This window comes from Dreissena polymorpha, chromosome 12 (assembly GCF_020536995.1).
Source record: "Dreissena polymorpha isolate Duluth1 chromosome 12, UMN_Dpol_1.0, whole genome shotgun sequence".
Taxonomy (NCBI): domain Eukaryota; kingdom Metazoa; phylum Mollusca; class Bivalvia; order Myida; family Dreissenidae; genus Dreissena; species Dreissena polymorpha.
Window position 1 is genome coordinate 34,076,178 of NC_068366.1, and position 25,726 is coordinate 34,101,903.

A 25,726-nucleotide genomic window follows, 5' to 3' on the forward strand; every position below is an offset into this window, starting at 1 on the left:
GCTGCATGTTAACCCTTGCCCCCTCGCTTTGACAATATCGCTGCATGTTAACCCTTGCCCACTCACTTTGACAATATTGCTGCATGTTAACCCTTGCCCACTCACTTTGACAATATTGCTGCATGTTAACCCTTGCCCACTCACTTTGACAATATTGCTGCATGTTAACCCTTGCCCACTCACTTTGACAATATCGCTGCATGTTAACCCTTGCCCCCTCGCTTTGACAATATTGCTGCATGTTAACCCTTGCCCACTCACTTTGACAATATCGCTGCATGTTAACCCTTGCCCACTCACTTTGACAATGTTGCTGCATGTTAACCCTTGCCCACTCACTTTGACAATATTGCTGCATGTTAACCCTTGCCCACTCACTTTGACAATGTTGCTGCATGTTAACCCTTGCCCACTCAGAAGCGAAGTGTAAATGGCCATATTAAAACAGCATAAAACCAGAACAGCCTGAGAGTTACTTGCAGGCTTTTACGGTTTTATGCTGTTTGCTGCTTATTAGGATTGGAAATGAAGCCTTTAAAACTTTAATACATTAGGAAAGGTCTTTCATTTAATAAGATTTTCTAAGGGACTACAAAAATGACAAAATACGTAACTGAGTGGTAGAGGGTTAAAAAGTGGTAGAAAATAAAAAAACACATGAGGGGTGTCATGGAAAACTGGATTTCATTGACAATTCGAAGACGTTTCTATTCTTCTCACTACTGTATTATTGATGACAGTACCTAGCTGTGCTAAGCCTGGTTATTCAGAGATATCCCTCATTTGGTCTACTGAAGATTCTGATTTAGATTTTGAGGTTTTCGACATTTCTTATAACCAAATTTGTACAATATTCCTGGGTATTTAATTACCACCCAGAGATGCCACCTCTCCCTCAATAATTCAACGTTACCTTCGTCCGAGACCTCCTCCCACACGTCACTAGACGTGAAGTCCAAATCTCCCTTCTTGATAAGCTCATATAGGTTCTCCTCGTCTTTAGACCTGAACGGTGGAACACCACAGAATCTGCAACGCATTCAGCACAGACATCACTGATTGATTAAGAGCTAAGAATACTGACCATATCTTGTTTAAATAGTTCACAACTTTAACCATAGGACAAAAATAAACCAGTCAATTGCATGTGAATATTTTGAAAGCTGACAATACAGAAATACTAAGCAGAGATACAGTTTTACCCCATTGTATACTCACAATATATAGACTATTAAACCATTGTATACTAACAATATATATACTAGAACCCCATTGTATAATCTTAATTAATCAACTATTACCTCATTGTCTACTCACAATTGATAGACTTTAATCCTGTTGTCTACTCATCTACTCACAATAAATACACTTTTACCCAATTGCATACTCACAATGTATACACTATTATCACATTGCATACTCACAATGTATACACTATTATCACATTGCATACTCACAATGTATACACTATTATCACATTGCATACTTACAATGTATACACTATTATCACATTGCATACTCACAATGTATACACTATTATCCCATTGCATACTCACAATGTATACACTATTATCCCATTGCACACTCACAATGTATACACCATTATCACATTGCATTCTCACAAATTACTGTAAACGTATAGAAATTCGTTGGTACGAAATTTCGTGGTTTAATAAAAAACAACTAATTCATTGACACGTAATTTCGTGGATTTCAAATTTTCGGGGAAGACTGACCGTCATAATAGTTACACTTTTATTAAAACAATCAGAGTGATAACGAAGCATATTCTGCTAATCTGTCTTGACAGCAAGATGTGTGGTAAATGTGCACTGAAGCATGAAAGTATTGCTGATAATTGTCGATAAAAGTGATAAATCGGCGCACTTAACTTAAATGGTGGGTCCCCGCTAGCTAATTGCCATCAATGTTGTTTTGACAATATTTGCAATTCTAAGCGCAATCGTTCCCCTAGTAGTAACAATTGAGTAATAAGGTCCCCAAAATACACATGTGAAAACCGTTATGTCTCTTTTAACTTTAATTGGCACTAATTGACGTATGTGATAAATCTGCAAACTGTTAATTTGACGATGTCACGTAAAAAGAGAACAATGGTTGATGTACAGTTTAAATACCGTGCTTGATTTTTCAAGTATTATTACTAGGGATGTCAACAAATATCCGAATATTCGGTCCCGGACCGAATATTCGGATACTGTTTTCCAAATCGAATATTCGGAAGAAAAAATAAAAAATCGAGTAATTTCAAAGACTTTGTATTCGTAAAATTTGCTTCAAACATTGTCAAAAAAAATGTTCCTCGTCTCATAATGTTTATTCCGGTTGGCACGATAATGCGTCGCTATGGTGATGACAGTATACCGGTCATAAATCCCGCTAACAAAGCCAGACACTTTGTGTCAAAATTATGATAGGTGCAAATCGCTTCGGCAATCAAAACACCGACCTGCACTTTATCCAATGACTCGAATTACATTTAAAATTATCAAAGATTAAATTAGTAAAGGAAAAGCCAACTTTGTGTGAAAAAACAAATAAGACCGTATGGCAATTAAAACACCGACCCGTCTTGATCTAATAACTCGAATTACATTTAAAATGATCAAAGATTAAATGAGTAAAGAAAGAGCCGACTTGGTGTGAAAAACAAAACAGATCGTATGGTTATAATCATGTTGTCCAATCAAAAAAGCTTTAAGAAAATAATTTACTCAACCTCTAATGAGTATTTGCGTTTCGTATGGTCCAAACATTAATTAATTACTCAATATTCAATCAGGTATTATACTTAAAGAAATGTTTTTGGTATTGCACCCTCATTTAATTGAAAATATTATAATTGCTACACCCATAAAGTAAATATCTGTCCAAGCAAAATGCCACCTACGCCTTCCGCTGCTTGGAAGTATTTCACGACATCATCCGATGAGAAGTCGCCGATCCAAGTGTCTTTTAAACGTGGCAACTTTAAAAGACTGACTGTTTAGTCTGTTAAACAGGTTCAAAGTGTGTTGTGGCTATGTACATAATTCGTTTAAGTTCAGCTTTAATTATATATAGATCTAACTGTTTTGTCATGTAATTAGTTTGTCGTCATGTAATATTATGTTTCTCGTTCTATTGTTGATGTACGATATTTATAGTTTAAAAACAGTTTGTGTCATTCAATTTTAACAATAAAAAGTAATTAACAAAATCAGCTTCGAATTAGCGACGGTTACGCTGTGTCAATATTTAGTCACTTTCGGTGAACTTCCGGTAAAAACAAAAGTAGAATTCATGGAGTACGGTAAACAAAGTTGACTTTTTTCCAACAGATGTTGACCGAATATCCGAATATTCGTTTGGAAGGGTGACCGAATATTCGAATACCGAAATCGGTATTCATTGCCATCCCTAATTATTACCCAAACACTTTCAATCAAGAAAGCAACATATTGTATTAACTAGCATATCCCAATCAAACAATGTCTCTTTCAAAATGGTTGCAAACGGGAACAGTTCAGAAACGTTCTCCTACTAACTATTACAAAAAACAAATATCTCGGATAACCGACAACAAAAGAAAATGTCAAAAATGACATTCAGAAATGACCAATTTCAGATTAAACATGTATAAATAATCGCTGGTACTTGAATTGTGGTTCAGCGGACCATCGAAATCCACGAAAATTCGTGCCACACGAAATTTAATGGTTTTACAGTAAACACTATTACCCAATTGCATACTCACGATGTCTACACTATCACCTCATGGAATACTCACAATAATTACACTATTATCCCATTATATACTCAAAATAATTATTCCATGGTATATAAACAATGTATACACTATTACCCAATTGTATACACGATTATCCCATGGTATACTCACCATGTATACACTATCACCTTATTGCCTACTCACAATGTATATACTATGATCCTGTTGTATACTAAAATTGTATACACTATTACCCCCTTGTATACTCACAATGTATACACTATTACCCCATTGTATGCTCACAATGTATACACTATCACCATATTGCATACTCACAATGTATACATTATCACCATATTGTATACTCACAATGTATACACTATTACCCCATTTTATACTCACAATGTATGCACTATTACCCCAATTGTATACTCAGAATGTATAGACTATAACCCAATTGTATAATCAAATAGTATTTACTATAACCCAATTGTAAACTCTTCATTTATAGGCTATTAGCCAATGGTATAATCACAATGTATAGATTCTTACCAATTTTTATACTCATTGTATACACTAGTGCCCCATTGTATACTCACAATGCATAGACAATTACCCCATTGTATACTCACAATGTATACACTATGACCAGATTGTATACTCACAATGTATACACTAGTACCTCATTGTATACTCACAATGTATAGACAATTACTCTATTGTATACTCACAATGTATACACTATTACCAGATTGTATACTCACAATGTATACACTATTACCCCATTTTGTACTCACAATGTTCACACTTTTACCCCATTGTATGCTCACAATGTACACACTATTACCCCATTGTATACTCAAAATGTTAACACTTGTACCCCATTGTATGCTCACAATGTATAAACTATAACCCCATTGTATACTGATGATGTTCACACTAGTACCCCATGTATACTCACAATGTATAGACAATTACCCAATTGTATACTCACAATGTATATACTATTACCATAGCATACTCACACTGTTCACACTTTTACCCCATTGTATACTCACAATGTTCACACTTTGACCCCATTGTATGCTTACAATGTACACACTCTTACCCCATTGCATACTCACAATGTTCACACTAGTACCCCATTGTATACTCACAATGTTCACATTTTTACCCCATTGTATGCTTACAATGTACACACTATTACCCCATTGCATACTCACAATATTCACACTAGTACCCCATTGCATACTCACAATGTATACACTATTACCCCATTTTGTACTCACAATATTCACACTTTTACCACATTGTATGCTTACAATGAACACACTATTACCCCATTGCATACTCACAATGTTCCCACTAGTACCCCATTGTATACTCACAATGTATAGACTATTACCCTATTGTATACTTACAATGTATAAACTATAACCCCAAGGGCCCACACATCACACTGCTGACTGTACATCTTGTTATCGATAATCTCAGGTGCTGAAACATTCAACAACAGTGAAAACATTTCAACTGGAACCAGTGTTATAAATTTTAAGCATTGGTTGAATCAACCATGGATAACGTTTAGGGCAAACACATCTCTTTCCTTACTGGTATTATAAAGGCTAAAATGTGTAATATTTTGTGCTAATTTTGTATGAGTAAAAAAAGTTTACCTAATATTATGTGGGAACTTTGAATTCTTACAAATGTGTGAACTGTGTAAATTTGAGGTTAGTTAAAGGCCTCACATAACCATGTGTGTACTGAGTGATAAAAGTCTCACATACCCATGTGTGTACTGAGTAATTTAAGTCTCACATACCCATGTGTGCACTAAGTCCTTTAAGTCTCACATACCAATGTGTGTACTGGGTGATTTAATCTCATATACCCATGTGTGCACTGAGTGATTTAAGTCTCACATACCCTTGTGTGCACTGAGTGATTTTAGTCTCACATACCCATGTGTGTACTGAGTGATTTAAGTCTCACATACCCATGTGTGTAGTGAGTGATTTAAGTCTCACATACCCATGTGTGTACTGAGTAATTTATGTCTCACATACCCATGTGTGCACTGAGTCCTTTAAGTCTCACATACCAATGTGTGTACTGGGTGATTTAAGTCTCATATACCCATGTGTGCACTGAGTGATTTAAGTCTCACATACCCTTGTGTGCACTGAGTGATTTTAGTCTCACATACCCATGTGTGTACTGAGTGATTTAAGTCTCACATACCCATGTGTGTACTGAGTGATTTAAGTCTCACATACCCATGTGTGTACTGAGTGATTTAAGTCTCACATACCCATGTATGTACTGAGTGATTTAAGTCTCACATACCCATGTGGGTACTGAGTGATTTAAGTCTTAACATAACCATGTGTGTATTGGGTGATTTAAGTCTAACATACTCATGTATGTACTGAGTGATTTAAGTCTCACATACCCATGCGTGTACTGAGTGATTTTAGTCTCACATACCCATGTAGTTTGGAGTTCCGCAGAAGTCCTGCATCATATTATCATGACCCACTCCTGACTTCGTAATAGACAATCCAAAATCTGTAACCTGAAAATGTTTGGAATAAGTGGTAAACTCAGAAATGTACATCATTAGATATGACTATCAAATTGCTCTGTTCAACATACTTTGCTGTGACTCAATTATAAAAGTAACATCCTGAACAAAAAAGAAACAAAAGGCTTAATTGAGATGTAACAACTAGGGATTGGAATGAATATCGAATATTTGAAAATCAACAGAATATTAAAATCCCAAATTCATATTCGAATATTCATTTTTAAGCAAACTTGCAAAAATATGTATAAGTGCAGTTTTTTTTTTCAATGCAGACAACTTTTGTGTATCAATACTTGTTGAGATAAGAGCTGCCATCAATCAATGAGATGATAATTGGCACACTGCAGTTTGCAAGATGTTTATACACCAAGATATTGACATGATATGCACAGTTCAGCGTTTACAACAGAGGCAACCCGGCTTGCTTTAACTAAAAATGACCAATCATTTTAATTACGGGTTCTATATCCATGTATATAATCCATGATTATCTAATCAGGACCTACCGTAATAACTCTATGTTTTCGGACACTCTAAGTTTTTGGAACCCCCTTTTTTAGCAAAAATAATTATTTTTCGTGACTCTTTATTTTTGGACACACAAGTTTTTGTCCGTTATTTATGTCTCTAAGTTTTCAGACAGTATATTTTACAGCGCTATTTTACCAAATTTCGAACCTGTTTTCGATATCTAATGACACTTCGATCATGGGGTTTTACAACCAGATTAACATCATAAAAGATTGCGGGTGCATGCCTGAGGGCAATGGACCATTACATTTGCGTTATTGGGTAAATAACCTTGTAAACCGGTATTAAACAAATTGGTTTCGCCCTATAGCATAAACGTTATGACAATTACCAGGGGAAGTGCCGATTAACAGTTCAATTATCTACCGCAATGGTACTACCCATTTTCAGTAAAAGAACTGTGACAAATACTAAATGCAGAGCTCCAGATAAGGGTCGTATTTTCGTAATTACGAATTATTTTCAAGTCCGTTACGTATTTATTTTAAAATCTTGTCGTACAAGAATTACAAAATCAAGTTACGAATATTATTTTTACATCGGTTCGTATCGATTTTTATTGAGTTCTTTTCGTTTATTAAAGATCTTTGCGGTCCTTATATAGAATGGTTTTCGGGTTTGTTTAATAAAGCGCATTTTTTTCCAATAAAAGCGGCGTATACAGTCTATCTGTCAAAAAACACGTTCAGGTTAAGAGAGGCCCAGAGAGCGTCCTAAAAAACTGCAAAGCGTCCAAAAACACGCTTTTAACAAATTGTACGCAAAGTGAGCCGAAGTTAAATGTTTAGAAAGACATTATAGAAAAGATCTTATACGATGTTGTATGTTCAGTTGCCGACACAGTCGGAAAAGCTAAACAAAAACGCGACACGACGAGTCCAAACTTAAACACACAAAAAAACATAGAACGAGTGGAAGGGACAAGTCCCGTGGCTAATCGTTGAAAAGATTGAAGGGGAGACCCGTTTTTAATGTGAAATATGTAAAAATTCATCTAAGGCATGCAATCTAAACACAGTTTGGGCATATGAAAGTATTGGAAAAATAAAATTGTATAATACTGAAAAGACACTGTTGAACTCGTATAAATATAGTTGCTTGTATGTTTATTTTGATTTTTTTGCATGAAAATAACCATTATTATTTATTTTTAGGTCATTTAGAAAAAATAAGAATTATTTTAAAAACTTAGTAGTAACGTTAAGAATAAAATTTCAGAGTTAAGAATTCTTTTTGAAAATCTGGTAGTAATTTAAGAATTTCACAAAACCTTATCTGGAGCTCTGAAATGTTTCAAATTGTGATGCACCCTATTACAAGTTTTACGAACAATGGAAGGTGTCACACAACAACTATCGGAAATGAACAAACACGGAATTTATAGTTTGCTTTTTTATTGCGTTAATTACAGGTTTATACAAGCGTGTATCGGTACATCACATGCTCATTTTTGAACTCGTTGGTCAAAGTACAACCTTGAAGTAACTTTCTGTCAAATAAATTGAGCATTTACAATTATTTAAAATGCAGTGCAAACATGTATAACTGTAATTTATACTATACGGCATGGTATTTTACAAGCGCGTGCTATTACCGGTAGTCGTTGATACAATTGACGCTATTTTCGGACACTTCCATTTTCGACTCTAAGTTAACGGACACCTGTATTTTGTTAATATTTTTCGTATCTAAGTTTTCGGACACGAAAAAAATTAATTATTTTTAAGTGTCCGAAAACATAGAGTTATTACGGTAGTTACTCAAATGTGAACCAATTAATTTTGTTTGGAATGCTCATGTGTTTCTATTATTTTACAAGCTCAAGTGATACGACGAAATGCATGAGAACTACATAAATATGTATACCAGAAATATCTTATATCTTTTGAAAATTTAAAATTTTAAGTGAATATAAAGAATATAACAAGAGCACCGCATATCGGGTGCCAACTCACAGCTGCAGTTTTGAATAAATGGAAGCTTGTCAGAAGAATAATTTTTTTTAGAGGTCACAGTGACCTTGACCTTTGACCTAGTGACCGAAAAATGGGTGTGACATGTAGAACTCATCAAGGTGCAGCTACATATGAAGTTTCAAAGTTGTAGTTGGAAGCATTTTGATTTTAGAGCAATTGTGATAAAACCTTAGCATTTTGTTAAGGTTTAAGCACACTGTGGACGGCGGACGACAAGCTGGCTATGACAATACCTCGGGTTTTCTCCGAGCTAATAATCAATTATCATTTTCAAAATGATTACTCTATCCTTTTTATAAAAGCTGCATATAAGGTTATAGTGGCATTTGTGCCAAATAGGAACAGTACTTATAAACTTTGGACATTCGTAAATGCGGATATTTAAATCTAATATTCAAAAATAAAATATTCAAATATATTTGAATAATGAAGAACTAATATTCAAATAACATTTTCAGTAATCACTCCCATCCTTAACAACAATCAAATTTGCTAACATTAAGTTTCTTTCATGACCCACTGATGTTAGAATTGTAACATGATTTTACTAAATATATCACATAATAGTCAGTTATTCCCAATAATTAATTAGGCAATTATCAGATATGGAAAAATCCTTATTTATTTCTATACACAGTTACTTACCTTGATTTGTAGGCTGTCTTCTGGATTTGATGGTGACGCAGATTTACTGACAAGAATATTTTCTAATTTAAGATCCCGGTGCACTATATCTGGAAATATAAAAGTACATTAAATATAGCTATGAACAAGATGAGGTGTTAATACTCAGTGAGAGAAATTAACGACACTATATTTAGACGATTCTGTCAGACAATCTTAACAGAAAGACATTATCAATTTACAATAAATCAATCATTGCCTCAGTTTACATATATGAAAAATACTGGCCAATAAGATTTCGCTTTCTTGTAATTTAAAGAGAAAAAAACAGAAACAACACTTTTTTGCCTCTGAAAACCCCCAAAAATCAAGGATATGTATTAAATAGGACTTAAAAAATCTAGTGCATTTAAATAAAAACAAAATCAAATAAATGTCATAACAAAAGTTGATATTGTTTCTACCCTAGTTGATGACAACTTTTGCAATTGAAAAATTCTTTTTGTAAGCTAAGTCCATTTCTGCTATAACAATTAAATGGGTTGAGAATGTGCTAATAAATAATCCAAGTAAAATCAATGGTGAAACTATAAACAATCTTTTTTAAAAAACTATTATGAATAATTCACAAAATTCCAGAACATCAAGGCACCATATTTCAAAGGCTACGTATTCTGGGTAACATGCCAATGGAGGTTGCATGAAATATGAGCATAGCTAATTCAGGTCGAATCCCATATTTATGAGGCAATAAGTCCTCAAGAGCTCAAAATAAAACATGTAAGATATTTCGAGATGATTGCCTAAGAAATGTGTTACTTCCACCATCATTGCTTCATAAACGATTAAATTCCAGTGACATGTCATATTTATTGCTCAGCAAAAAAACATAAATAGTAACAAAGTAACAGTTATGACAATAAACTGTAGGCTGTGATAAGGCCATACTTTTAAATTGTTAAAAATGGTGAGCAGTTTACATCATATAATTTATTCTCAATAATGTGCATTATTGCAATTGAGCTGTGTAATGCAAAAATGAGTTTAAAGCCATTATGTGGCCGGCCTAACTCCAGACCAGCCTATCCATTAGGGCAGTCCGGTCAGGAGCTTCCTCGTCTGCAGTAAGTCACACAAAGTTTTAAGTAGTCTCATTCATGGACAGAGTAGCTCCATACCAGACTGCACAAATGTGTAGTCTGGTTTGGAGCTACGCTGGCTGCATATGGCATGAGACCCCTTTCCACATTATGCCACTTAATATAAGTCACTGAGATCTTTACCGAAGGTCAAAATGGTCTCTTATCAAGTAAGTCTTCAAATGGGTGGTGCTCTAAAAAAGGGGTTTAATGCATGTGGGTAAAGAGTTGTCCCAGATCAGCCTGTGTGGACTGTCAGCTTAAACTGGATTTTTTATAAGAAGAGGCTTCTTTAAATGAAAAATATCATTAGCGCATACAGTGTCCTCCCTGATTAGCCTGTGCGGACTGCAGAGGCTAATCTGGGAGGACACTTCACACAAATGCATTAAACTCCCTTTTCACAAAGCACGGCTCAAATGTATTGCCTATCCAGCCCCTCTTGTCGGTCTTTTCTACCGTACACCTACTTGAATATTTATTAAGTTACCATCCATACAAAGCTGACTTCAATGTGACACTCAATGCCACTTAAAATTAATGGTCCAAGATGTATTTTGACAAATAGACGTTGGCTCATTAAACTATTTGAAGTTCGGTAAGACGACAAATCAAATAAAGTGTCTACTGCATTATATTTGCATTATAATTGAGAACAACTTTGAGACTTTAATTAGCAGATTGTGAGGTAATCTGGGTTTAAACAGATACTTGAAGGAAACTGTATGAATATGTACTTTGCTCGTAATGCTGGGTAACACTGAGCATATCTCTCATGATCAAACATTCATTTAATAGCTTGTTATCTGCAGTTTAGAGATTTGACTGTAAAAAAGTCCATTTTTGTTTATTCCTGTCATTAATTTACACCTTGCATTCAGTATGCATGTTGCTATATAAGTGTACATGAGCTTAAAAAGCTAACACTGAAGACTACTAGTCAAAGCAATAATTGCTGTGAACACAATACTTGCTGTGAACACAATACTTGCTGTGAACACAATTCTTGCTGTGATCACCATTATTGCTGTGAACTGACAGAACACAATACTTGCTGTGAACACCATTATTTCTGTGAACACAATAATGGCTGTGAACACAATAATGGCTGCAAACACAATAATGGCTTTGAACACATTATTATTCTTGAATATTTGCAGTAATAGGTACAATAAAGAAGGTTACTTAATACTATTATTCATTATTTACACAGTTACCAAGTCAAATCACTTCATACTGTGTTTTTTTTAAAGGACCTCGAATAGAAAATATTAAATATGCCCAAACTTGAAACATGCTGTAAAATATTGAAATGTTGCAAGCTTGGAGAATATATAATAATAAATCTATTGTCATTTAAGTTCAAGCAACGTTTTCATATGCATGGCAAGGAAATCAGACGTACAGCAGACATTTTCAATAAGTGCCTTGACATGCTTATCTGCTCCGCAGGATTATGACAAGGGATCAGTTAATTGATCCAGCAGTATACTTTGGTTACATCAATAACCGCAATAACAGACACAATCCATTGAGCCATGCTTCAATTTATTTCTTAGCTGTAAAATATTGAGCGATTATCCTGATGTATAGAAGTCTCTGATTTCCTATTAAATAAGACAGCAAAAAGGTTCTGCTGTCTAACTCATAAGCCTTGACCTCGTCAAATAGGTAAATTGTAAGGCCATAAAGTCTTGATAACAACATGGTTTGACATTTGATGGAAAATGACATGATATGAAATCTTACTCAATTTTCAAATCATCACTAATGATACTAATATTAGAAATAGTTTCATTTCAACAACAAGTTAATCTCTATGAAACCTTGTACCAATTAAATGCCACATTTCTGTGTAAAGTAATATCAACTATGCTTTTGTAAAATTGTAACCAAAACAATTGAACAATGGATTTATAACATATTGCTTATCAAATATTGACCACAGTTAACTGTTGACCCCATTTAATTATCATCTGAAAAGAGTGCTACATATCATGCACTTAAGATCAGTTTTAATAAATTAAGTGCTCAACTTTTCTCACCAACACTTTAATGTGAGAAGGTAAAACTGTCAAAGAATATGATCAATACAGGTGTTCAAATATCAATTATCTAAATTTAGTGGAAAAAGTACTGATAAATGAAGTATCATGTCAAGTCCAGCATGAGGTCATGAAGTCTAGCATAAGGTCATACAATTTGGTACTACAAAATTTATTAACACTTTATCCCTTAGATACGTATTTTGACGCATTTAAAGTCCCTTAGAAAGTTAAATTTAATTAAAGACCTTTTTTACTACATTCAAGTTTAAAAGGCTTCATTTCTAACCCTTAGATACTGATGAGCAGCAAACAGCATAAAACCTGAACATTCTGCAAATTCATCGCAGGCTGTTCTGGTTTTATGCTGTTTGCACATAGCCATTTTCACTTTGCTTCTGAGAAAAGGGTTAAGTACAGATCAAGCAAATCACACCACAAGTAACTTGTTGGGGAGGGCATATGTGAGCTGCATAAAATTGCACCAAAGCATAAATCTACATTAGCTATCACATCTTCTATAAGTAGCATGGGTACTGTATCACCCTGTTATGATACGAAATCAATCCTCATAAGCTAATCATGGGCACTGCTTTATTTAACATTGGATTGAGCCCCGTGTAGATTACACCAAATGATTCTCTTTTTTTTTCAACAAAACATAGATTTTGACCAAAACCAAACAATAAAATATTTGTTTTGTATAAACTGTACAGTAATGGATAAGACACAATTGTGAATAGCTGCACATGTCACTTATAATGACCATTTGTTCAGTGAAAGCCAAATGTTTTCTTTGAACATAGATTGAGAAGGTTTTCTGGCTTCCACACGACATCCCTTCTCAAAATAAAATACACTTTTTAACAAAATACGCTTTAAAAAGTGTATTTTTTCTGCATTTTTACCGAAAAGTGTATTTTTTCTGCATTTTTTTCATAATTAAGTGCACTAAAGTGCATTTTTTCTGTATTTTCATTATCTTTAAGTGTATTTTACTGTACTTAAGTGTACTTAAGTGTATTTTAAGTGTATCTTCTGTAGACAAAGTGCATCTTTTTATGCAATAAGTGCATTTTTTCAATAAAGTGCTTTTTTTGTGCATATTAGTGTATCTTCTGATTTGCAAAAAAAATATTCTTTCTGTACAAGTGTAGTTTTAGTGCATCTTCATAAAAAAGAGCAACACTATAGCAAATAACTGAAGTTAAAGGACAGAGATATAGTGTTTAATAGGAGGATTGTACTGAATTCTTTTTTATCTTCACATAATGTTTATGGTCTTATTATTACAATTTGTCTGCTCATAAAATATGTGATTCAGTAGAGCAGCTTTTAAAGGGAAAAGTACAACTAAATCAGGCTGTGGGTAAATAATTAAAAATATTGAAAGTGTCAAAAAAATTATGTGGTCTTGCCAGAATCAATTATATCTTCACAACATAAAAAACAAGTATTTGAACTTTCTTACACTGATATTTAACCCCAATTCAATTAATGTCTACCACATTGACTATTAACATACATTTTAAAAGACAATTTAAATAATATTTATAATATTATATTTATTTCATAACACCATTCAGTATGTTATATTGAAATATTCACAATTAAATATAATATGCTAAGTGTGCTGTGTATTATTCAATAAATATCAGATAAGATCAGGATCAGATAAGAGATCAATTAGCATCATAAACACTAATCCCTATCAGTGCTCCATCTAGCCAAAACAAAGGGGTGTTTATAGAATTTTGATTGGTTCTGGGACCATCTATTTGAAAACAAACCACTTTTGATTGGTTGGAGCACAGCAAGTTATTTGGAGCACAGGAAGTTATTTTTGTAAACAATTTGGTTTCAGCAACTTAAATTGAGCTAAATTTTTAGGTATAATTCAGCAACATTAATTCTAGTGTCAAATGTCTTGAAATTCTTTCAGCACATGAACTATTGTGTGATGAAAACAATGTGTATTTACTACAATGTGTAAATCAACAATAAGTTTGTTGCAAAGAAGATTCAAAGTGGGTGGTTAAAGTGATCAACAACTGCCGTTTTTAGCATAGGTGCAACGCACCTATGCTTAAGGTATATACGACATTTTGAAAACACACATCGAATGGTTGTCCATTTTGAAGCCTTACCTGATCAAAAATCAGACGAAATATCTTTTTAATTTAGTTTATGGTAATTCTTACTCTTTTTTTTTGAAACGTTTTTCTTACGTTTTCTTCCAAGAATATTGCTGACACCGTTTTTAGTGAATTTTTCTAAGACCGTTTTACGTGAAAAAACCTTCTAAGAAACTAAAACAAATTTCGTTCGTAAAACAATTCTGTTCTTGTTGATAGTGACCTCGCACCTAATTTCTATTTCCTTTGTTTACTGTTCTGTGAGAGGTCAAATGTTTTCTGATTTATGACATGGATTCTGACCTGCCTTTCTATGGATTTGATGAAGTAGAGTTTGAAAATAATAGAGATGTGTTAATTGAAGTTAAAATGACTTACTTTTAGCCAGAAATTAACGTTACGAGTAGAGCTAACGGTTTAAATGTGGCATCGGATTTAATGGATTCGCGCGAATTCTGGACGAGTGTTGTGTCTGTAAAATATTAAATGGAAATCTGTAAATGTATCAAGTCGGAAAAGAAAACGGATGGTTGCATAATGGTATGCGTGAAATAATGTAATTCTACGTATTTATTTTCATAGTTATGTCATTTTGTAACCATTCACATTCGTCACTATTTGGAATTCCCGTTTCTAAAAATAGAACATATTGGTAACAAGGGGGGCGACTCTTGATGTCAGCAATCGTTAAGGTTACAATATACTCAATAATCGAGTCATGAAGGCTGTACTCTCTAAACAAATCATCATATTTTCCTCGAAGGCATGTTATACACTTTATACTGTTGTTCTGGTTTTATCGTTTGGAGATATTGAGAAGGTAAGCATAGGTGTTCACTACTAAATCCCTGAAATAGGATAAAGTTGGAGATTAAAGTAAAAAATGGCACTGCAAAAGGTTACAATCCACTAGATTTTTTTTTATTTGAGTCGAATTCTTTTTTGGTTTGAACATGAAATATCTGTTTTATTGCTTAAATCGATTAAGCTAAGAATGCCCGTCAAGAAAAAGTATGGTTATGGGGGTCTCTATGTGCAAAATGTTGTATTTATTTTTGCTCGAAGTTGTCGCTTTTATATCGAAACATATAAGGAAACTATTTAGTATATTTTGACCTTAACATTTACTTCAGCAGCATCTTCCCTGTATCTTGCAACTATGCTTTCAGCGCCATCGGCGCTCTCGTTGTTTTTTTGGAATGCTGAAGAACAGCTGTAACAGGTTTGTATTTTCATTTCTGCATCTCTTTTTAATTAAATTAATTATGATCATTATCATATTTATGTATTGTCACTGGGAAATGTAACTGGATGAGTAAATGTAATGCAATTTTAAGGAAAAAAACACCATTTGAATTATTATGGCTGTATTTTATGGTTATTGTCATCTTAAAATTTATTTATACCTATTTCTTGTCATTAATGAACAGATTTCTTTCCCCCATATTTAATCAGAACTTTAATATTTTATATTTGAAGGTTAAACCCCAAGGTGAAATTTACATTGATCGGAAGATCCATTGGACAGAATGTGCATCATCGCCTGCCAAAAAAGGGAGCAAAAAAGGGACTACCTGATGTATGGACATGTATACCAGGCCAACTTGAGGGGAACAGGAGTGGGAAACCGTGCCCTGTAGCTTGTCCTTGACCAAGAAAAGATGGATTTGTTGAGAGGTAAAACTATATAATAAAGGTTATTGCAATTCAAAGAAGTCACACTTCCGACCAGTCCACACAGCCAAAGGAGACCACATATATTAGTACATTTATTAACAGTATTTTCTATCAAACGTAATTTCTTTAAATTATTTATGAAAAGCGTTAAGTCACATGTGATCACGAGATTAAAATTGCAAAAATAAACAAACAAAAACAACAAGCCAACAAACTTGTTTTGATTTAAATTTATGATATTTATAGCAACTGTTGAACAAGATTACCATAACAGCAATATTTAACACTTACATTATAAAATATCTTTCAGGACCTGAACCTGATCTCAAATGAGATCATGCACGAGAAGCGCCTCGCAGACCATGACAGTAGTATTCAGACCTGATCAGCTGGTGAAGTGCTCTATAAAGGGTTGTTTATGAATGCATTCTTTGTAAGGAACAGTGTATAACAACAAATATAGTGACAGGGGCTAAGCTGCTAAATATTGTCAGCATGTATGCAGTGATTTTCTTTGGAAATTCAAAACAACCTGTACGTACTGGCTCTCAGAAGGGCATGTTTTAGCGCAATAATGAACAAAAAAAGGAAGATCTTAAAAATAAGGTATAGATTTATATAAATTTCACGAATACTGTTCATTTATCATATATTAGGATCCAGAATATGATTGAATTAAATGTACTGCTTTTGTCCATATTAAAAAGGAATTAATGTAATATATAAAAATCTAGTAAATGATAGGGAAAACATTTCAGCTTAAGGAGGGGAAATCTTTAATATTTTTGAAGTGGAAACCACCTGTATTTGGCTGTTAATCAGTTACCGATAATCAGGGGGGAGAAAAATCACTGGTATGAGCTTGATATTTTCAATTGTTAATTCCAGATAGGTAATAGCCCGTTTGAATCCTCTCTTTTATGTAGATATGTAACATTTGTTTTTGTTTTTTAAGGTTTAACATTCTAATAAAAGTGTGTATTTATCTATTGAATTGTACTTTTTGTTTTTTATGTATGTGTTTACACTAACCTTTCATTTAAAGAATGAATGCTGACTTCAAAATGCTGGGATTTTTTTTAAATTTGGTTAATTTTTAAGCATATTAATTTGAAGTGATGAAAAGTACACTTGAGCGTATAATGCGCTTAAAAAATTCACTTCCAACACTTCAAAAAGTGTATCATTTGTATGACTGAAAATGCACTCAAGTGTATTAATGCGCTTAAAAATTCACTTTTAATATTGTAAGGTGTATTATTTGTATGACCGGGAATGCACTCAAGTGTATTAATGCGCTTAAAAAAATTCACTTTCAATTTTGTAAGGTGTATTATTTGTATCAGTGGAAATGCACTCAAGTGTATTAATGCGCTTACAAAAATTCACTTTGAATACTCAATGAAGTGTATTATTTGAATGACTGGAAATGCACTCAAGTGCATTAATGCGCTTAAATAATTTGCTTTTAATTCTGTAATGTGTATTATTTGAATGACTGGAAATGCACTCAAGTGTATTAATGCGCTTTAAAAAATTTACTTTGACCATGAAGTGTATTATTTGTATGTCTTAAAATACACTCAAGTGTATAAATGCACTTAAAAATAAACTTAAGCGCACTTATTATCATAATAAAGGCACTTAAGTGTATTATTTCGTGGAAAAAAAATACACTTAAATGTATAAACACACTAGTAAAAAGTGTTTTTTTTAACAGATTAAAATGCACTTGTTAAGCAAAAAATATGGTGCCAATAACATGCGCATTAAATGCGCATTTAATGTGCATTTAATGCGCATTAAATGCGCATTTAGTGCACTTTTTCGAGAAGGGATATATCCACTTATATATTATTGCTGACAGCAATTCAAAAAGTTCATTGTAAAGAATAATATGATAGGGCATAACATGATATTAATGCATGATTGCTGGTGAAAGTGAAGTACCTGAATATAACAGCTGTAAGAAAACTCCAGGAAAAAAAGCAATCATAACACAAAGAAAACAAGAGCATCGCATAGCGGGTGCCAACGTTCGGCTGTGAGTGACCTTGACACAGTGACCTTGACCTTTGACCTAGTGACCCAAAACTGGGTGTGGCGTGTAGAACTCATCAAGGTGCAGCTACATATGAAGTTTCAAAGTTGTAGGTGGAAGCACTTTGATTTTAGAGCCAATGTTCAGGTTTTAGCACGACACTGACGGCGGACAAGCTGGCTATGACAATACCTCGGGTTTTCTCCGAAAACAGCCGAGCATAAAATCACTTTTCGCCATGAACACATTAATTCTGCCAGGTATTGATACCTACCGTTTTTATGCAGGTAGGCTATTGCACTTGCTAGTTCTTTAGTGATGAGTCTAACTTGGCTCTCCACGAAGAATTTTCGTTCCTTGAGCGTATCGGCCAGCTCGCCCTCTGTACACAGTTCCATTACAAGGCACATTCTCTGAAATAAACAAATTCAAATAAACTATATTCCTTCTATACTAAATACCATTCTAAAGCCACATTCTTTCATACTTTCAAATCATACTGTTGTTTTTTTACTAAATTTCATTTTACCCATGAATTTTTATTTCCCCCTGCATATTTGTTGCAATTTAAATGCTAAGGAAAAAGCTATTTTCGTAAAAGGTGCTAAAATAAAGCCATTTTTAATCAAAATGACAAAAATAAAGCCATTTTTAATCAAAATGACGAAAATAGAGCTATTTTTCCCCAAAATGAGATGGCATTCCTAATGCCAAAAATAGGTACAGAAGGTTTAGAAACTTGCTTCAGGATTGTTCAAAGTCATGCAAGAAAGCATTGCACAAAAATAGTTGAAGATATAAAGGTCTGATAGCATTCATACCACAAGATAAAAACAAATATTGTAGCAAGGTTCACACATTTCTTCACAAGATGCCATAACCAAAAAAATCTGACGAAAAATTTCACTAGATGTGATAACTCAAAATAAAAAAAATTCAGAGGGAAGTTTCTCTTCATACTTAAAAACATTTAGACATATTTCTGCACGATTCAGCTTACAATCCCATCATTAGGTGCAATCACTGACATATTGCAGAAATTGAAAATATTCTGAATAAGATAGTTAATGGTTTTGCAAGGTTTTGGACAGGATGTCTTCAATCGTGTTTGAATGAATAACCTAGAAACAACCCTTGTCCATACTGCAGAACACAAATATTTTAAGAAACGACAAAGTCATATGCAGATTGATAATGAAACTGTTGTGTTGTCTTAACCCTCTCCCAAAAAGAAGCAAAGTGAAAATGACTATGTGTAAACAGCATAAAACCAGAACAGCCTGCTAGAAACTCGGAGTCTATTAACAGTTTATGCTGTTTGCTGCTCATCAGTATCTATTAAAGGGTTAGAAATGATGCCTTCAAAACTTTTATTCGCAGTCTGTTCTGGTTGTATGCCGTTTGCTGCTCATCAGTATCTAAGGGTTAGAAATGAAGCCTTTAAAACTTGAATCTAGTAAGAAAGGTCTGAAATAAAATTAATCTTTCTAAGGGACTACAAATGTGTCAAAATATGTATGTACATGTACGTGGTAAAGGGTTAACTGAACTATATAATTGAACTACCAAATCTAAGAGGCTGAGATAACATTCAATTCAGGTAAAACATATCTATCGTAGTACTTAACTGTGATTGAAAGGCTCAAGTTTGATTGTATTTTATCTTCAAGCTGAACATCTGTTTGTAATGTTTCTTGACCCTAAATTCTTAAAAAAATACTTGAACACTTCACATCCCCTGTATCGCAATCTATTATATTAAATTTATCAATGATTGCTGGGGGATTTTGAATTTTTTACAGTCAACTTCACAATAATTTTTTGTATCACCCAACTCCACCACCCCCCCCCCCCCCCCCCCAAAAAAAAAATCTAGTTTGTTTTGGATACTTGCACCTACATTCCTGTTATGTGTATGTACATGTTCATACATGTACATAGAGCATGCCATCCATAATAACGTCTTCTGATTAAAGAATGTTTAAATAATTCTAAGCATATCTCAATGTATTATGCACTCAATTTTTTTCATTGTCAATCCAAATGACCATACTCTTGAGGGTGAAGTTGCAGAATAGATGCAAATATGAGTCGCATTCTGAAACAAGAGATGTGTTTGTCAGAAACACAATGCTCCTTAATGCGCCACTTTTTTTTACCTTTGACCTTGAAGGATGACCTTGACCTTGACCTTTCACCACTCAAAATTTGCAGCTCCATGAGATACACATGCATGCCAAATATCAAGTTGCTATGTTCAATATTTCAAAAGTTATTACAAAACTTTACTGTAAGGTTAAAGCTTTGGGACAGAAAGACAGACAGAAAGAAAGAAAGACAGACAGGCCAAAAACAATATACCCCCGATCTATCGATCCGGGGGCATAAAAACTGGGCATAATGCATCTGCGTAAAGTGTCGTCCCAGATTAGCCTGTGCTTTAGCCTGTCCGCACAGGCTAATCAGGGACGACACTTTCCGCTGTTATGACATTTTTTAATTTAAATGAAGTCTCTTCTTAGCAAAAATCCAATTTAGGCGGAAAGTGTCGTCCCTGATAAGCCTGTGCGGACTGCACAACATAATCTGGGACGACACTTTACGCACATGCATTATGCCCAGTTTTCTCCTAACGCGATTCATATATCAAATATGTTGCAGGGTTTTCTCCTTGATAAAAAGATGTTCAAGCCTTGATATATAACTATATTTATACAAATGGTTTGCATACAAATCATATACATGATATTTTTATTTATTCAAGCAAATGCCACATTAATTGTTATCCTTCAATTGAAGATCCTTCTCAATAAAAACATTCAAAAGCTTAGAAACTTAAATACTTCCAAGAAAGATTTACTTTATTAATTAATTTACTCTTTTTGCAGGGCTCGAAATTAACACTCGCACACTCGCAAAATGCGAGTGAAAAATACCGATTGCGAGTTAAGTTTTAAGCCACTAGTAATTTTTTGCGAGTAAAGAAATAGTGGAAAAAAACAAGTATTATTGCTAAATGCGTTTGACGTCCTGAACGCTAAACCATAGGTCATAGAACGTCCAAATACCCGTATGCGGAAGCGCGCACCTTGTATATAGACTGGTATACTTATAGTACAGATACAAGGATGGTATTGGTACAAAGAACGTTAAACAGTCGACTAATTCACACGTGTTCATTGAACTTGAACATACATGGCGTCGAAGCGAAAAATAACTACATGTAGTTTCTTTTTGCCCACAGATGGAAATAACAATACGAAAGATAAAGCAAAGTTAACTGTTGAATAAAAAAAACGATATTAAATTATGTGTCCAGCAAAATTTGCAAGAATGTTTTTGATTTTGCGAGTTGGTATTAAAGCTGCTCGCAATGTTTTGTAAGTAGAAAAAAAAATTAAATTCGAGCCCTGCTTTTTGGATCAACACATTGCTTTCATGTGTTTTCAACCGGAATGGAACATGTAGCAGTATTGATTAACACTTGTCCTGTTTATAGTACAAATCAAAAGCTCAAAAAGAAACAAACTTTTAAATCACTTTCCACTCTTCTAGTTTTATCTAGCACTTGATAGTTGCATTCAAATTTGCATTTTTATCTCACTTGTTAACAAGTCATTAGATGGCCATAATGTATGCATTCTTGACAGTGAATGTAACAAACACAGAATTTGGTTGGTTCTCAATTTAATATTCAAGCTTAAACCAGAATATGCTTGATATAATTTCAAGGTTATTGAATCGGACGATAAACAAACATGTTAATTAACAGAAATTTTCATGTATGAAATAATGTAAACCAAAGGTAATATTCATTTAACATACCAGTAACTTAATGGTTCCCATTGAATAGAATTTTTTTTGGAAAAAGCACATTATTCTATATACCAATTAATCATTGTGTTTATACATGTAAACTCTTATTCATCAATCTGAATGTCAATACTTTGTCCAAATATTATTCAAAATGAGAGTTTACTAGTGGTCATTACACATTTCGTACAAACACAAAAATATGTTTCATACATTATTTATACAAGTTCAAAATTACATTATCAATTTTGAGTATTTTTATGTATTGCATTTTTGAAACTAAATACAGGTGAGGGAACATACATTTTGGAGAGCAGGTATTTTTGCTGACAAAAATATAATAGAGCGAAGCAAATTGTTGCAAATTGGTAATTTCATTCCTTTACAGTACTTTTCGCATAAAGGATTGGTCAGCTGAGCAAGTGTAAGCAAAATTCCCCAAACATTAAGCATTTCCCACTCAGAAGCAAAGTGAAAATGGCTATATGCTAACAGCATAAAACGAGAGCGCCGATGGCGTTAAAAGCATAGGTGCAAGATACAGGGAAGAATGGCGTCACGTGGTATAATGTAGTTCGATATCGCCATCCGCGAATTTCTCAAATCAATAATTTCAAACAATTACCGACTATTTAAATAGATAATCTTTCCATTTTCATCAGTGTTTGAAACGCTTATGAAAAATAATTACCCAAGCCTTTCAAAATTTAAGCACGTACAGATCTGTATCGAACTATTCTTTTCACAATGAAAAAGACGCTACCCTATTTGTCTGCGTCAAGAATTTGTCGTAAAACTTGTGGTAAGCGTTAGATGCAGACGTGCACAACAGATTGAGTTCTGAATACATATGTCTGAATGCAGATTTTTATAGAAACTCCTCACAGAAGTTACTTCCCTTGCTTCGCCCGGTCAGTAACTTCTAGTATAAGGGAGGCCACTGCGTAGGAGATTGAGATTTATAGTGCAGATAGAATTGTTTTACGAACGAAATTTGTTTTAGGTTTTAAGAAGATTTTTTAACATAAAACGGTCTTAGAAAAATTCACTAAAAACGGTGTCAGCAATATTCTTGGAAGAAAACGTTAGAAAAACGTTTCCAAAAAAAAATTGTAAGAATGACCATATACTAAATTAAATAGATATTTCGTCTGATTTTTAATCAGGTAAGGCTTCATAAAGGGCAACCGATCGATGTGGATTTTCGAAATGTGGTATATACCATAAGCATAGGTGCGTAAACGCACCTATGCTAACCAGAACAGCTTGTGAGTAACTCGCAGTCTGTTCAGGTTTTATGCTGTTGGCTCCTCATCAGATTCTAAGGGTTGAAAATGATGCCTTTAAAATTGTCATCTAGTAAAAAGGTATTTAATTGAATTTAACTTTCTTAGGGACTACAAATGCTTCAAAATACATATCTAAGTGGTGAAGGGTTAATGAGATGTAGAGTCTACAAACATGGACCAAAACCCAGCATACTTGTGGCGAATAAAATTTAAATGTGGTATTTACATACACTGAACAACAAGCCAATGTTATTTTAATCTCCAGTGATATTTAACACTACACAAAAATAAATGATTTTGCCCACACAATCATTATTAAATATACAAGATCATTAAATCAGTAAATATTTGCTATTGTTTTGTGCCTGCATGTCCCATCTCCAGACTGTCGGAGAGACAATGGAAGGAATGTCACCAAATAAGATACAATATCAATATGTTTAGATTTATAAATATTATGAAAAATCCTGTCCTTTTGCCAATCAAATTCATTTTTTTAAGCCAAAAAGGCTACACATGTCCTTAACAATTAAGCCATGTTATCTCCCTTGATTGTAAAGTTCTGTTTGGACCAATGATTAAATTGTTGCTTTTTTGGGTGATCCTAAAAATAGTCCAGGACAATTTTTGTTTAGGTGTAATAAAGTCCCATTTACTTTCTACTAATTTCTTGCCTAATTAATAATAAAATCCCATAATAAATGGCCTTTAAACAAACAACTTATGTTAAATGACATGGAAATCCAAAGCAATGCTATCTTCTAATCATCTTATTCGTCCCACTTTGTCTTATGTTTAAAAAAACTGGGTCAAACTTTAACTGAATTATCAGATTTCTTAATGGCTTAATTAAATAATAGCCAATTTAAACCTTCAGGTTGATGGAATGTATTGCAAAACTAACCAGCGATAATTTAGACTAATTAAACATGAACACTGCCATCATTATGTTACTGTTGTATTAGTTTCTGCTTTGAACTGAATGGGACAGTAGAGGGCAGTATAGGATATGGCAATAATGTATCTGCTTCTGATGTAATGATTCATACACATTGCTTCATACATGAATTGTGCCTCAGTCACTGTTCACAAACATTTTGACTTTGAACTTTAATTTTGAAGTTGTTATTCTTTTCTGTTGTTTTTTGTGAAGCAAGTTTTTATAGCTTAAACACTATTGTGCACTCAATGATAATAAAACTGACACTGTTGCCTAGATTGGCTTAAAAATGAAATATTCAAACACATATAACACTTGTACATATGTATTCATTGTAAATACACAAGATCCACAGACCAGACACAGTGGTGATTAATTTATTACAGAACTCTACATCAAAATTATACCCACAAACGCTATTTTCAAACAGGCATAAGGCAATTTGAGTGCACTTAACTTGAAAGTGGTTTTGACAGTAAACAAAAAAAACGTTGTTTTTTTTATTATAAAATACAACAAAGCAACTGCCTAAAAAACTCCTTTTAAGTCATCTGAAGATTGCGATTCAGTGCATTTGCTAACATTTTTTGATAATTTAAACCTCATTAGAAAGCAGTTTACAATTGTTATCAGTCAAAACATGATTGCAATGACACGAATAATCTGTAGATCGATGACTAATTCAATGTTTTATCTAAAGACAACATGGGCGTGTAATAGAAGTGAATTTGCGGAGCTTTGGCCAACAGGCGTCTGATCAGGATCCAAACTGTTTGCAAAGGCCTTTAAAATTCGGTTCCAGAACTGAAAGAGTTAAAACTGTAAACTAAGAAGCTTTTGTAACTAACTAATAAGCTGCCTGTCTGCAACATTTTGCACCGATTGTAATAATGCTTGCAATGATTTGACAAGCTGAACCATGCCCTTGTTTGACCTTTGGCCTTTAGTGTTACCTTGACCTTTGCACAAAGGGTGTCATGCCTTATCCACATGGTGTACATTTGTGGTAAAATATTTTAAAACTGCACGCTAAATGATGAATTTAAGTCTGGACAAGCTGTTTCATGGCACGTTTAGAGCTTTGACCTTTAAGTTTGACCATTACCTATGAGTTAGTGGGATGGATATTACACTGGGCATATTAACAAGGCATGATCAATGATGATTGGAAAAAGTCCAGACAAAATGTTTTATGG

At 33.7% G+C, this 25,726-nt stretch overlaps 1 protein-coding gene across 2 annotated transcripts in view; it reads right to left on the minus strand.

Moving 5' to 3' along the window:
* LOC127853690 (serine/threonine-protein kinase 33-like) overlaps positions 1–25,726 on the minus strand; it is a 64,206-nt gene that overhangs the window by 5,654 nt on the left and 32,826 nt on the right. For both annotated transcript variants that reach the window (XM_052388408.1, XM_052388406.1), the window contains 5 exons: positions 18,763–18,901; positions 9,473–9,561; positions 6,221–6,308; positions 5,152–5,227; positions 914–1,029 (listed from right to left, as the gene is read on the minus strand). In XM_052388408.1, the coding sequence (XP_052244368.1) occupies positions 914–1,029; positions 5,152–5,227; positions 6,221–6,308; positions 9,473–9,561; positions 18,763–18,901 (508 nt within the window). The remainder of the gene's footprint in view (positions 1–913; positions 1,030–5,151; positions 5,228–6,220; positions 6,309–9,472; positions 9,562–18,762; positions 18,902–25,726) is intronic.